The following is a 15,696-nucleotide window of genomic DNA, read 5'->3' as shown; positions in this document are numbered from 1 at the left end:
GTGAGAAACACTGTATAGCGCAAATTGTCCCATCTGCTATTAATGCAGGTTTAGCAGATGGATACTGTGGGTTGTTTGAGCCATATCTATTCAAGTTAGATTGTATTGCAGCTGCACGCACCCTTACGACAGCTGAAAATGGTCAAACTGTAGTGCGGCTCATGAATCCAACTAACAGCCCGTTTGTACTGCAACCAGGTATGCAACTGGGGGAGTTCACTCCAATAAGCTCAGATGATGTTGTTGAGCACTCTGATGTTGTATGTAATGTGTCTACCCCTTCTACACAGGTGTCACCTCTTCAATTTGAAGTTCAAAGGGGGGGTCTCTCTGATTCTCAGGTGAACGAACTGCATTCATTGTTACATGAGTTTTATGACGTGTTTAGTAAGAGCCCTACAGACTTTGGTAGAACAAACATAGTCACACACAAAATCAATACTGACAATGCAATTCCCATACAGAAACGTGCTTATCGCACTTCGCCTCAGATGCAGGAGGTGATTCAGTCACATGTGGACGACATGGTGGCAAAAGGCATTGTGGAAGCCAGTCATAGCCCTTGGGCTGCGCCTATCATTATGGTGCAAAAAAAAGATGGCACCTGGCGTTTTTGCGTAGATTATAGGGGCCTTAATTGTGTCACCATTAAGGATGCCCATCCATTGCCTAGAACAGATGACACCTTGGATGAACTAAGAGGTTCATCTATATTCAGTACTATGGATCTTTCATCCGGATATTGGCAAGTGTAACTTCATGAGGCAGATAAACCAAAAACAGCTTTCACCACAGGTCGTTCTTTGTATCAGTTTACAGTGATGCCGATGGGCCTTGTCAATGCTCCGCCCACTTTTTTTCAACACTTGATGCAGTTAGTGCTGCGGGGCCTGTCCTGGAAAACATGTCTTGTATATTTAGACGATATCATTGTCTATAGCAAGAGTTTCAGTGAGCACATACAGCACTTGAGAGAGGTTTTCCAGCGTTTGAGAGCAGCAAACCTGAAGGTAAAACCAGCTAAATGCTCTTTTGCTCAACCACAAGTGACATTTCTGGGCCATGTGGTATCATCTGCAGGTCTTCAGCCAGATGGAAAAAATATTCAGAAGGTCAAGGCTTGGCCTACTCCACGAAGTCCTACAGAAGTTTGAGCCTTCTTAGATTTGTGTTCATATTACAGGCGTTTCATTCACTGCTTTGCTCAAATTTTAAAGCCACCGCATGCTCTAACTCAGAAAGGGAAGTTGTTTGTTTGGACTGAGACAGAACGGGAAGCTTTCAATTCCCTGCGACATGCACTTACAAATGCTCCAATTCTTTCTTACCCAGACTTTTCAAAAGAGTTTTTACTCTTCACGGATGCTTCTAACACAGCCATTGGATGTGTTCTATCTCAGTTGAATGCCGACAACAAAGAAACGGTCATCGCTTATGGTAGTCATGTTTTGACATCTACGGAGAAACGATGGTCCACCTATGACAGGGAGTTGTAGGCTATCGTTTGGTCCATTCGCCATTTCTGTCAGTACCTCATGGGGCACCCTTTTCGGATCATCACAGACCATAAGCCCTTGCTTAGTCTTAGGCAAATGGTTTTGGATGGCGATCCAACGGGTCGCAGAGCAAGGTGGGCTCTAGAGATTGAACTATATGACTGGACTATTGAGTACCGGCATGTTCATAAACATGCCAACGCAGATGCCATGTCTCGTCGACCTGACGAGGAGAGTAGGGAGGTTTCTAATAATTCTGAGATCAAGTCTGTCCATTTAGTGTCCACTTCAATGCAGACTGAGATCACCGAACCGTATTCTACTTCTGTACAGCCTGTTTCTTCTGATACATGTTCTGGGTTTGAACCTTCAAATTCTGCTTTCTTTACCTGTTTCAGCATTGCATGCCTGGGTATGTGTAGTGAAGATATACAGCAGGCTCAGACAGCTGATCCTATCCTAAGCATTGTCACTGAATGGGTATCAAGTAAGAAGAGACCTACATATACCATGCTGAAAAGAACTGCTAGCGAACTGAGGCATTTCTGGAAAGAATTCCCAAGGCTTACTTTTGTGGATTCTGTTCTTTGCCGGAAAGTTAGACCCCCACCAGGTGATCAGATCTTGCAGGTTGTAGTTCCACCTGCGTTGCAGCCAAAAGTGTTCGAGAATTTGCATGGTCACTCGCTTTCTGTACATTTCAGTGCACAAAAGACATTGCAGTGTGCTCTAGTGAGATGTTTTTGGCCCCACATGTCTAGGGACATTACACAGTGGTGTGTCAAGCCTGTGAATCAAGAAGACCACCAATGCCTCATCAGCAGGCACCAATGCAAAACATAATCACAAGCATGCCTTTTGAGAAAATTGCTGCTGATCTAATGGAGTTGCCTGTTACTCAGAAAGGGAACCGTTATGTTCCTGCAGTAATGGACTACTTTACAAAATATCTCAACCTTTATGCAATTGCTGATCAACGTGCAACGACCATCGCTAAGTGTTTGAAAACTAGGTGGGCCAGCATGGAGTGCCCCAGAGTTTGCACACTGACCAAGGGCGGCAGTTTGACTCTGACTTGGTGAAAGAACTGTGCTCTCTACTTGAGATTCATAAAACAAGGACATCCCCATATCATGCTATATCAGACGGTATGGTGGAACGTGCCAATAGATCTATAAAAGATCAGCTTGCAAAGTACCTGTATACCAAAGGGGGAGAATGGGATGACCACTTAAAACAGGTTGAATTTGCTTACAAGTGTTCATTCATTGACCAAACACACACCTTTTTTCTTGGCACATGGCCGAGAAGCTCGCCTTCCTGCTGATTTTCTTTTGGGTGTTCCCATAGGACGTTCTAGAGCTACTCCAGGAACCCCAAATGAATATGCACATTCTATGCTTGGCCGATTACATTCTGCTTTCACCACTGTTGCAGACAATATCCAGATAGCTGGAGCACAGCAAAAGCATTACTATGACCGCCATATCCGCCATACAGCTTATCAGCCTGATGATCTCGTATGGGTTGATCTTCCAGCTATGTCAAGACACAAACTCTCTCCAAAATGGACTGGACCATACAGGGACTTGAGCAGATTGGATTCATCCACAGGTGACATTGGAGTGACATATAAAGTGTTAGATCTGCTTGATCCTAGGTCAAAGCCTAAAGTGATTCACTATAATCGGCTAAAACCTTACCACTCTGTGTGGTCCCCTGAACCACGTCCAGTATCCCCTCAAAGTGGATGCCCTCTGCTTACAGGGCTATCAGGGTCCAGACCTTATGTTCTTCGAGATTCTGTAAGTCTGTAAGACCCATTCAAGTGATGCAAGAGAGGGATGGTACATTATACCTGTTCAGGATGTACTGTCTGAGGGGTCTAGAGCTAAATTGCCAGTAGAAATCCCTTGTGACAAACCAGCAGAGGGCACGAAAACTAGGTCAGGACGTTCTGTGCGTCCTCCAATGCGTTATAGGGAATTATAATGTCTTTATTCATCTCAATAGTGTTTTTTTTCCTTCCCATTTCCTAATACATTCCTGAGTACGGGATTTTGAAGGGTATGGTAGAAAACACAGTGGAATAACGTCAAATGAGGTCAGAAACGTAACACCTTCAAGTTGTTATTTGTATGTTGTAAAAGTTTACTGTTGCTGAAACATCAGAATTGTGTTTTTTTCTGTACCTGAAAGTGTTTTGTGTTGAAATTACGAAGGTCTGGAAAGCTTATGTTGTTACAAATGTATGATTTTGTTGTGTTTTTTTTTTTTTTCAGAAACGAGGACGTTTCTTTTCATAAGGGGGAAGTAGTGTAAGAGTTAAAAATTAAACACAATTTTATTTTTGTGTTAGAAAAGCCCCATGTTAAAGTGCCTGTTGTTATGAGGACTTTTATTCTGACAGGGCGGAAGGCAGAGGGGAGAAGAGAGGGGAAGAGAGGGAGATGTGAATGGAGAATAAAGTGGGGAAAAAGAGCTCGTCAGTATTCGAGGGTTTTATTTCTCTAAACTTTCAGTTATAGCCCCGAAAACACCCACAAGCGCTTAAGCAAGCGTTACAATAGTGTTTTGACTCATAAATCATATACAGTATATAATATTATATACCTGGATTTCTATAGCCAGAACTGAGTTGCATTAACACAATTCATTTTCATACAGCCAGCATGAGTGGTACAGCCAGCATGAGTTGAACAAAATTGAACACCACACCCTCACTCGAGCCCAGGATCAATCCCAGGAGCCTGGAGCTGTAAGGCATTAACAGTGCCCACTATGCTATTGTGCTGCGCACAATGAGTCAAATTAATTCAACACTAGCTGTAATTGGATCACTTTAATATTATGTCAGCTGTATTAATTCTGTATCAGTTGCATTCTGTCACATCTGCCTTTTCACCACCACACCACCAGAGAGCACACTTCAGTTGTCGTACTCATTTCCTGTCATCAGTATACTGTATATTAACCACATGGACACTCACACAAATTGTGAAGCCTTGTTGTTTGGCACTATTTGTATAAGTTCTGAGCCATTGTGTACTCTACCTTGATCTTTGTGTATGACCATTACATCTTCTCTTGGGTTTCCTATCTGGATATCTCTTTGGTTTTGGTAATACTGTGTACTGACCTTTGCCTGGCCCTCTGACTACGTTTTGGAATTGTCTTTTGGACTTGTTTGCACTGAGATTTATCTGTGTTTGACCCTGACCTGTTCACTGTTTATGAGTTTTGGATTGTGGATATTCTTTGCAATAAACCTTATGCACATGGATCCTAATCATCCTTCTGAGTCCTGTTCATTGCACCCACTTTATGCCCAGTGTTACGGGAATGTACTCTGGACCTACTGCAATCCTGACCAGGATAAAATGGTTACTGAAAGTGATTGAGTGAATGAGATATTATGTAATTTCACTAAATATATATTAAATATACATCTCATATTCACATCTAAATTATACAGTAAGTTTTTGTACACTTCTGTATTCAGACCTTAGGCTTATCTCTGAGCTTGGGCTATGGTAGGACAGTTGCGCATACTGCAGAGCTTGTCAACAAGAGAGGTGTGCCTCAGATATCTACTATTAATATTTCAAATGAATGCAGAAAAATACAGAATGACATTTGGCATTATAAGAGCATAAATGATCAAATGAGGAGCTGTGAGATTTAAGCTGTGCTTGCAAGTACTTGTTGTGAAAGGGGTGGTCTAGTTGTTCTCTGGTCTAGTTGTTGCTCTGAGAGCACTACGTAAGAAAAACCTTGCAAACTCATAGATGTGAAGTGCACAGAGGCAATTTCAATAACCTGAAAAGGCCATATTGAAAATAAAGTTTAGGCCCCATATAGCTACAAGTGTTAATATAAATAGCTTTTCCCATGTCTGTAATGTAATAATATTTTGAACACAAGTCTTTGACCCGATGTGAATTTTTTAATCGGGTAGGTTATATAATGTGGGGCTAGGATTTAAAAAAAATTTTGTCCACAGTATCAAATGAATTTGTGAGAAAGCTGAAGCTGTTTTTTCTAAGATAAAGAAACTAACTTATGTGCCAATAGAATAAGAAAGTATAAAGCTTAAAAAGAGTAAAATGTTTCAAAATAGGTTTAATCGTCTTATATTTGGTTTACTGTAATCTTATTATAGGAAATGCTAGATAAATTTAACTATATTCAAGATATTTTCACTCGGTAAGATTTTAGTTTTTGCAGTGTATTTGCACTCAATCAGGCCAATAATATGCATCTGCCTCTTAAGTTATGCATATTAAATGCAAAACCCAAAATGTATTACCACATAATTATTAAGTTTAATTGTTACACTTAAATGATTATGTGACAATGCATAGAAGTGTTATCATAGATTAAGACAAAATATCTCATAGAAGGTACTAAGTGAAGGATAGGATTTCACCACTGTTAGTTTATATTATTTTAATGCAATATAAGCTACAACATAAACATAAAATTAGCATAACTGTGGATCTGTATTACTGGAAGCAGTTTTTTCAGAAAGGTAGAAGTTGAGCCAGCATGTCCTATGCTCAGTTAGCCAAAGCAAAGGATCCTTCCAAAAAGTGATCGTGTGAAAAAAAATTACCATGGCATTCCACAGTCAGTAGAACAGCAAAGAAGACCGGACTTTCTGTGCAAGTGGAATAAGCCAACTTGGAACACAATCTCTCTCTCTTTCCAGCTGATTTACTCCCTTGTTCTTTCTTTCTTTCTCTCTCTCTCTCTCTCTAACATACAAATGCACACACTCAAAGTCATCAGAAATGTACAAAGTTGAAATGATGAATTGATTACAGTAGAGCTACACAGCAGGAATAAATGATTCCTGAGCTGCTGAGACTCGCAGATCAGGTACATCAAATAGTAGCACATGCTAGAGTACAGTAGTACAATGGAGTGAGAGATAGTCCAGTCTAATACCAAACTAATCCATACTGGGAAACAAGACAGTGACAGAGTCCAGTATAATACAGTATAAAAGACTGAGGGCTGATGGAGTTCTACCTTTTTTTTGCTGAACCCCTAAGGCATTTATTTGTTCGGTAATTTGGTGGCTATGATAGTTATGCGATTTATCCTCATTGTGGAATTTGTATCATCTGAAGTTGTTTCGGCTAGAGAGATAACAATACACCACAGTAAAGCTAGCTTGTGGTTAGTGATGATTCTGTTATTTTCACAATATTCAGTGTAATTTGCAACTTAAGCCTAAAGAGATTTTTCTTAGGTTGAGCTGTCTAAGATTGGTTTTTCAACAGCGTCTTGACTACTGTCTTTAAACACAAGTATTTGCCTTTAAGCCTGAAGAAAATAAGGGGAAATGAAAGTCAGATAGAAGGATTTTAGCTTTTTTTTCTTTGCTGTCAACAGATAATTGTGGGTACAACTTAATATAGCCACGAAATACTAATCCAAGGTCATGCAATCGTAATGTGAGTGTGGGATGTCATACTTTATCATGCTTTAATTAGCTATTTTGGGTTGCCAAATTTAAAAATGCCAAGGTACTTTGCTAACCAATTTTTAAAAAGTGCTGTTCACAATTTTATCCATAAAAAAAAATTAGCCCTTAAAATAAGCAATGTGTCTGATGAAGGTGATGCCTCCAAGTCTGACAGGAGAAAAAAATATTAAAAAGGACTATAGGAATCAAATCAGAATTAAAGCAACAAAATATGTATCATTTATTCTCAAGTAAGGACTAGATGGCACAATATAATTTCTGGAAAATTATTAACAGGTTGCTTATGACAATTTTTTTTTTTAAATTATACCAAATTAATATCAGTGGGGAGTATGGTGTTTTTATGCAAGGTGCTGTATTTGCACCAATCTGCATTCTCGTTTGAAACCATTAATCAAAAAAATGAGCTCTGTGCTGGTTAGAAAACATGCTAAGATGTAATTATTGTCCCCATAAAGTTGTATTTTAAGTGATCACTCATGTCTGCATCAACTTGTTGGTTACAGCCATTTGTACTCTATCCTCACATGCTCCAGAACACTGAACTGCCAAAGGTTCTGCTTTTATACAGGTAGTCACACTTCCTGATGATTAATTAATCTTGGGCATTTCTTTAGTAACACCTGGCTGTTAATTACTCTCTTAATGACTGTGGAAGTAGGAAGGGTGTACTTATTTTTTCCCACCTGCTTTCTGAATGTTGGTTTACTTTTTGGAAAAAAAAAATGTTATGCATATAATAATTTTTTGTCCTTGTCACCTAGAGCTATTTGTTTGTATATAGAAGTTGGGGATGACCACACAATTGTTATTTAGGCCTTGATAAATAAAAACATAGAATTGAAGGAGGGTGTACTTTCTTTTTCCCATAACTGTAAATCCATATATTTACCAAGGAAGGAAGTCGGTTTGCCAAAAAGACTGAGACATTTGCATGTTGATTGTCAATTTCAGACCAGCTACAACCAACTACTTTACAGAATTGTGCTTTATGCACTTTAATAGTATGTGTCCAGATGTAGCAATCCCAGATTTAAAATATCTGAGAAAACTGTCAGAGTATTTTTTCTTACCTGCCAGGTCATGTGTAGAGACAGTGTGGAGGCACTGAAGTTTGGCATCCAGGAGCATCTGCACTTGCTCCTCAGCTGTGATCTCCCCATCTGGACCAGCCTGTGTAAACACAACAACAACTCTTCATTCTCACCTGTCAATTTCGAGACAGCAAATGGTCCATTACTAGTATTGCGAGTTTTTTTTGTTTTGCAAAATTGAGAGCCTGGGATATTGAGACAGTTAAGCTTACTCATCCAACCATAAACTGTACATTCAAAGATATTTATCTTTCTTCCCACTGGGCATTGTCCTCCCTCTGTGATTTGTTCCCACTTTCTCCACTCTCCCTGCCATCTACTGCCTAGCTGCCATGTGGTTAAGCACAACTAGCATGGTTGAGTTGATCCCCTTGGTGCTCCTACAGCATGCTGTTCACTACTGAGCTGGATTGATAGCACAACGAGGGGTGGGAGTCAGTCTTCTTCCATTCACTCCTCATTCTCCCCGTCAGTCAGTTTCTTCCTCTGCATTTTTTCCTCTCAGTGTTTTCCACATCTACCACCATCTGGTGAACTAGTAGGCCTGGGGCTACATAATGCTAGCGTGTTAAAGTGTTTTTCCCACACCACCACATAATGCTCTTTGTTAGCCATGTGATTAAACAAGCCAGAGCCATCAGCATACCACCATATTTGGACGATTGGCCCCTATGTGTCCCCACCAAGAAGCAGACTATTGGGGACATCCTCCTTGGTCACATTATGCCACATATTACAAACAAGCCACAAAATTCATTGCTGCGAATGCTAGCCAGCCTGTCACCCCAACATTTGATGGACGTTACTGCAGTCGGATTCAATTGGATTCAGCAGGCCATTATGTCCTGGCCTCTTCTGCAGGTTATAGGATTGCTGACAGCAGCCACAGCGGTAGCTCCTTGGGGTTTGCTGGAACTAAGACACATTCAGAAATGGGTTGTCAGCCTGAGGCTGGACCCAAAATAAAACACACAGAGACACACCCTCATCTCAGCATGAGTGGCACAAGTTCTAGCTTGCTGGTGACACAAGGCCTGTGCTAGCTGTGCTCCACAGGAGTGGGACAGTCAATATGGATGCCTCACTGACTGAGGGGCAGTGTGGTGTCACACAGGCACAGGTGGCATTTGGCCCTCTGGTGTGAGATCAGAGCACATAAATCAGCTAGAATTGAGAGCGGTCCACCTGGCCTAGCAACTCTTTTTAACGGTTTTGGCACATTGTCACATGCTAGTCTGCTCGGCCAATGTTGTGACAGTATCACAGACACTATCATCAAGGCAGCATAAGGTCAAACAGCTCTCTTTCCCTTGCATGGAATGTAATCAGGTGGGCTAGCCTGTTAGGGACTGTCGAGACAGCATGTATGCCTGGGAAAGTGAAGTGACCCAAGTCTGTGAAGGCAAGGCAAAGCAAGGCACAGGTGAACCTTTTTGCCAATGCCAGATCAACTCATTGCCATTTGTGGTTCACACTAGTGGAATCAGAGTACAGCCCATTGGAATAGGATGCAATGGCCATAAAACGATTGGCCCTGCCATTTACTATACACATTTCAGCCTCTACCGCTAATTCGTCCAATGTTGTACAGAATTCAGCAATTAAGCCTACTTGTGGCTCCGAGATGGCTTGTACACACTTCCTCCCAGAGCAGATCTGCTATTCCAAATGCAGCAATGAACCACAAATGTGATCTCATCATTAGTTTTGTTAACTTTCTTTTGTGTTTGTACAAAAGATAGTCCCCCTTGACGTAAATGAATAATTATGAAACAGAATTTATGGCATGCTTTCTAACTGGGACATTAAAAGTAGTCCATAGTCTGTCATAGTTGAGGCTGACAGAGAAATATTGATGTGTCTGAGGAAAGACAAGTTCTTAGTACTGAACACTGAGTCACAGTTTCATGTGATTAAGATGATTGGTGTTTCACATCAGAAAGAGGTATTTCACTTCGTCTGGCAGCCCTACAGCATTGGTAGAGCATGGGTATATAAAAATGAATAGATATGTCTTTTATTAAGTATAGAATATGTAATATTATGAAGAAGAAAGAGGGATGAATGGTCATGAGTTCTAGTGCATATCCCTAACCCCTTTGAAGATATAGTATATGGCCAAAGGTTTGTGGACACCTCACCATCTCAGTCATAGGGGCTTTTTGAATATCCCATTGCAGACTTAGCTGTTATAATAACCTCCAATCTTCTGGGAAATTCCAGCAGTTGTTGAAGATAAAAGAGGCATGTGAGAAGATAGGACTGTTGTAAGCCATAGTTATCTCTTTCTCAGATAAGCAAATTTAAATCATTAGATAAAACAGAAAATGTGTAGGAATATAATGACCAATGAGGAGCATTGAGTTTCGATAATTTATTTTTTTTTATACTATATCCCCATATGGTGTTTCTAGCAAAGTGCTGAATACATTTAAATAGACTCAGATATTGTGGTACAAAGCTCAAATAATCACAGTTACATATTGCAGAGCTAGTAGTTACAAAAGCACAATTTATCAGTTTTAGTCAGTTTCTGCAAAAACTGCAAGCCTGCTAAAAGGATACTACTATCAATAAATTCTTATCTGCACTAGCCATAGTGAACTAATTTCCCAGATTTCCAGTGGAAAATCAACTGTAACTATGTTGATTTACAGAATTCAGCTGATGATATTAAAAAAAGGAAAGCAAGTTGCTGTTTGTTTTACTATATGCTTCATAATCATAGAGGAATTTAAACATGCATAGGTGGATTGAAGACCTGGAAGATTTTTTTTAACCCAATAAGTTATGTAACCTGAAATTATAATGCATACCCAGTGTTTATTTCACCTTTATAGATGGACTTAGATAAACAGTGTAGGTGTTAATTCAATACTGGAGATTTTGTTATACATTTCTCTCTTAGCTCCACATGGTCACTAATGATCTTTTCAAGCAATTTCTTATATCTGTTAAGATCACCTCATGCAGAATGATTGTTCAAAAAATGGGAGCTCACAAAAAGTGAAGGAGAAGACCCAGTAAGTGGGGGAGTGAGAGTAAACAGTGAAAAAATGAGTGCCAATCATGTCGTCGTTTTGCAGTAGAGCTGGGAATCTGAGAGTCTCTGAAATAATTTATTCATAAAATGTTCATAATGCAAAGTCACAACAGCAAGATACAGTCCAACTTTCCATTCATGTGTGAAAGACAGAACAATATAAAGAAAGAAACTGAGACAAGTAAATACACAGCAGAAAAAAAGAGCAATGTGCATTATGGACAGAACAATTAGGGTGTTCTGAGGGTAGGATGCTTCTTGGATAAGGGTACAAATACAGTTCAAGTGGTCACTTTTTAAATAATTGAAATTTCATGATTTTTTAAGCATAACACATTTTGTTAAGCAGTACAGGTCCCTGGAGGAGTAGTGGTTAGGCCACAGTGCTCTTACTGCTTGGATAAAATTGGGGAGGGTTGCGTCAGGAAGGGCATCCGGCGTAAAAACTGTGTCAAATCGGAGCAGCCAAAAGAGTAACAAAATTTTGTTAAGTAGTGCCAAATATTTCAAAGCGCTTCAGATGAACAGAATTTGATTCTGTTCATTCATTCATTGATCCAAACACTTGGCATGAGGCAGCATTACAACCTGCAATGGCAGGAATCCACCATGGGTTTGGTGAAGCCTCTTTTAATGTCTAATAAGGCTGAAGACACTTGCAGAGGATATTGGACATTCCACTATGCAGATCTTTTATTTATTTATCTGTTTAATATTCATTGCATATATAGCTTCTATATAGGTTTATGCATGTGAACTGCCCTCTACAATTCAGTCATCAGGTTTTCAGAGTGGTTTATGTCCAAAGACTGAGATGTCTATTGTAAAACTCTTTAGTTTCTGCAACCTGTGTTAAACTGGATGCATATTTGTGGTCATTCTCTTGTTGAATAACACTTCTGAGGCTCTAATCCACCCAAAGGTGGTTATTACCTTTTTTTTTTTTTTTTTTTTTTTTTTTTAACCAAAATAAATTAGTCATGGATGTGTTATTTACATGTCATTTAACATACATGCGGTTTTACACCAAAATATTAATTAATTGTACACTGCAAAACATTTACTGTAAAATTTGCAGTAATACGCAATAATATAAGTGAGAAAGGATTCAACTGAGCAGAAGGATTAAGGGTCTTGCTCAAGGACCTATTGGCAGTGTTGAGAATTGAACACATGACCTTCTGAACTATAACTGGAGCAGCTTGCACTGAGTCATTCACCTCAACCATTGAATTAACTCACACTCAAAAAGGGTATTACCTAAATGTATTCACGTAAAATAGTCACTAAAGTAAACTGCACAAAAATCAGACAGTAATTTACAGATGTCGACACAAGGAGATTGTATTTTGCTATAAAATAAATAGTGTAAACCTACAGCACTTTTTTAATCATGTATGAAAAAAGTTGAAAATTTACATCCGCTTTGACCTTATTTAGGGTCAAAACTTATATCAGTATCTAGGAATAACAAAAAATTTGCCAGTAACTCATAACTCCATCATAAGTAATTAAAAAAAACACAGACTTACTTTTGATTGCAAAGAATCACCATTTTAAATATTGTTTATCTAGAGTTTGTGGTGATCTTATTCCCTTAATATGTGATGCACACACACACACACACACACACACACACACACAGGTAGATACATACTAGAAATTTTTGGTAAAGACTTTGCAGCATAATATATTAAAGCCTAGACCACATGGAAGCGAGAAAGGCTTAGAAGTGATCTTATGGATGCTGACTTACCTGTGTGTGTACCAGTCTCCAGAACACAGTAAATCTGGCCAAGTTCCACCAAAGTGTGTGTTTCATGTTGCCAGTTGGCAGAAATAGCTGAGAAATAGCTCAGAGCGCCAGTCTCTGTGATGTTAGGAGTAAATTCCCTTTCCCCAAAGCCCACGTCCCACACATATAACACATGCAGGTACAGACATCACTTCCATTCCCCGTGATGCCACCCGTCACTCCTCCACCAGCACTGAAGTGGCGCGCGCTCGTTCACTTTCTTCCCCAGGAAATTAAAGTGGAGATCCGCAAATCGGGGAGTGAAAATTGTGACGGCTGTATGTGTGTCTTCGCCTCCCGCTGGTAAAGGTAGCCGCTTACAGGAGTCTTAGGGAAGTCTAGATGAGCTGTGTTACGCGACTTCCTCCAGCGTCACGTCCCAGTCCGTGTGCGCGCGCGTCCGTGAGCCGCGCCGGTACTGGAGCCTTGCGCGCGCTCAGCGTGTGAGCCGTTTAGAGCTGAATTGGCGCTGTAGTAGAGCGTGGGAGCAGAGCGTAAAGGGGCGTGTCCATACGCGTGATTGACTGGTTCAGAGTTTTGGATACAAACTCCTTCGGATGTTGTCGCCAGGGTATCAGAAACGTGCTTCCTCAAGTGGTGCTTGTTGATGAGGAGTTTGTTCAGCTAAACCCCCTCGGCATTGGTAAAGTAGGAATAGATAGGTCTTATAATGGGGGGCATGGTGGCTTGCACCTCCTGGACTGGGGTTCGAATCCTGCCTCTGCCCTGTGTGCATGGAGTTTGCATGTTCTCCCTGGGGGTTTCCTCTGGGTACGCCAGTTTCCTCCCCTAGTCTGAAGGCATGCGTTGTAGGCAGACTGGCTCTTCCAACTTGCTGTAGTGTGTAAATGTGTGTGCAGTTGGCACCCTGTCCAGGGTGTCCCAGGTCCCCTGGGATAGGCTTCAGGCTCCCCTGTGACCCCATGTAGGCTAAGCAGTACAGAGAATGGAAGTCAAGTCACTTTTATTGTCATTTCAACCATACACAGCTAGTTAGTATGCAGTGAAACGAAACAACATTCCTCCAGGACCAAGGTGCTACGTAAAACAAACACAGAAGTACAGGAGACTACATATATTTACATAAAGCGCACAGTGCAAACATGTGCAAACAGTACAAAAAGACAAAATTTCCAAAACAAGACAATGGGCACAGTCAGTTACAGTGCAGTGCTGACTAGTACACGTTATAAGACTAGTACTAGTCTTATAATTAAGAACAGGATGTGTAATATTATGAAAAAGAAAGAGGGATGAATGATCATGGTTTTTCAGTGCATATCCCTACCCCCTTTGAAGATGTGTAGCTATTCAAAACAGTTGATAATCACATTTCAGAGATTATGCATATAATCAGACATTATGCATATGCACTGTTTTGACTGCTTGACTCAAACCCTGGTATGTTTGCCCCCTTCATGTGGTTCTTTTAGGCAAATAACTGAGTCCATGTGAGCAAGGTGAACTGTAGTGCAGTTGAATTGCAGTGCGAAGGTGATTCGACCCTTAATCGACCCAGCTGCAGGAAGTGAACCAAACATGCTGTGGAACATGTTTTGTGGGGCTTTTTTCTTTTCTTTTTTTTTTTTTTTGGAAACAGAGCCAAAGGACAGCTATAATGCTGCAGAAATGCGATGTGTGATTTGGACCAAAAAGAGAAAAATAAATGGTGGCTATGACACACAACATTTTAAACTAGTTATTTATATAATTATTTAATCTTTTATAATCATTTATGCATGTTATTTGTTTGTTGTTATGTTATTTGTTATGTCACTTATGCATGCAACTATCTTTCATTCCAGGTGACTTGCTATCATCTTTTAGGAAAGGATGAATTCAGGTACAGTATATGGTAAAAAGTATGTGGACACTTGACCATCCCATTCCAGATTTAGTCCCAGTTTGCTGCTATAATAACTGCTATAAGTAGCTGCTGTAAGTCTTCTGGGGAGACTTTCGACTAGATTTTGGGGCATGACTGTGGGGATTTGTGTTCATTCAGCCACAAGAGCATTAGTGAGGTCAGACACTGATGTCAGCAGAGGAGGCCTGGGATGCAGTCAGTGTTCCAGTGCATCGCAAAAGTGGGGTGTGATGGTCAGGTGTCCACATACTTTTGGCCAAATAGTGTATATTGGGACATCAGGTAAATTGGGGTTGTTTAACCTAATAGCATTTTTTTTCTGGCCTGATACAGTAGCGTAAGTCAAAATTTGTGTTACTGAGCCCTTGCAGTGGAACTGAGTGATAGAAATAGCATGACTTAATTCATGTGACATCATCTAAGTTGACCCCAAAAATCTTGACCGCCAAAAATGTGTATTGCCTAGTTTTTTTTCTCATAAAGTTATATAATAGATATGACTCTTTATTACAATTACACTCACTGAACATCTGTACACCTACTCATTCATGCAATTACCTAATCAGACCATCATGTGGCAGCAATGCAATGCATAGAATCATGCCAGACACTTCGGGTAATGTTCACATCAACCATCGGAATGGGCAAAAAAAAAAGTGATCTCAGTGAGTTTGGCCGTGGTGTGATTGTTGGTGCCAGACAGGCTGGTTTGTGTATTTCTGTAACTGCTGATCTCCTGGGATTTTCACACACAACAGTCTCTAGAGTTTACTCAGAATGGTGCAATAAAGACAAAACATCCATTGAGTAGAGTTCTGCAGATGGAAAACACCTTGTCAATGAGAGAGGTCAACAAAGAATGGCCAGACTTCGAGCTGACAGAAAGACTACAGTTACTCAGTGACCA

General features: G+C 40.2%; 1 protein-coding gene across 1 annotated transcript in view; it reads right to left on the bottom strand.

The window, feature by feature from the left end:
* Positions 1-13,352, bottom strand: part of pth2ra (parathyroid hormone 2 receptor a) — a 62,597-nt gene extending 49,245 nt beyond the window's left edge. The window contains exons 1-2 of the mRNA XM_026928311.3: positions 12,884-13,352; positions 8,064-8,163 (exon numbers count right to left, since the gene is read on the bottom strand). Of these exons, the coding sequence (XP_026784112.2) occupies positions 8,064-8,163; positions 12,884-12,949 (166 nt within the window). The 5' untranslated portion in view covers positions 12,950-13,352. The remainder of the gene's footprint in view (positions 1-8,063; positions 8,164-12,883) is intronic.
* Positions 13,353-15,696: the final 2,344 nt, after the last annotated feature.

This window comes from Pangasianodon hypophthalmus, chromosome 5 (assembly GCF_027358585.1).
Source record: "Pangasianodon hypophthalmus isolate fPanHyp1 chromosome 5, fPanHyp1.pri, whole genome shotgun sequence".
Lineage (NCBI taxonomy): Eukaryota > Metazoa > Chordata > Actinopteri > Siluriformes > Pangasiidae > Pangasianodon > Pangasianodon hypophthalmus.
The sequence above is the reverse complement of the archived record's forward strand: the minus strand, read 5'-3'. Positions and strand labels throughout refer to the sequence as shown.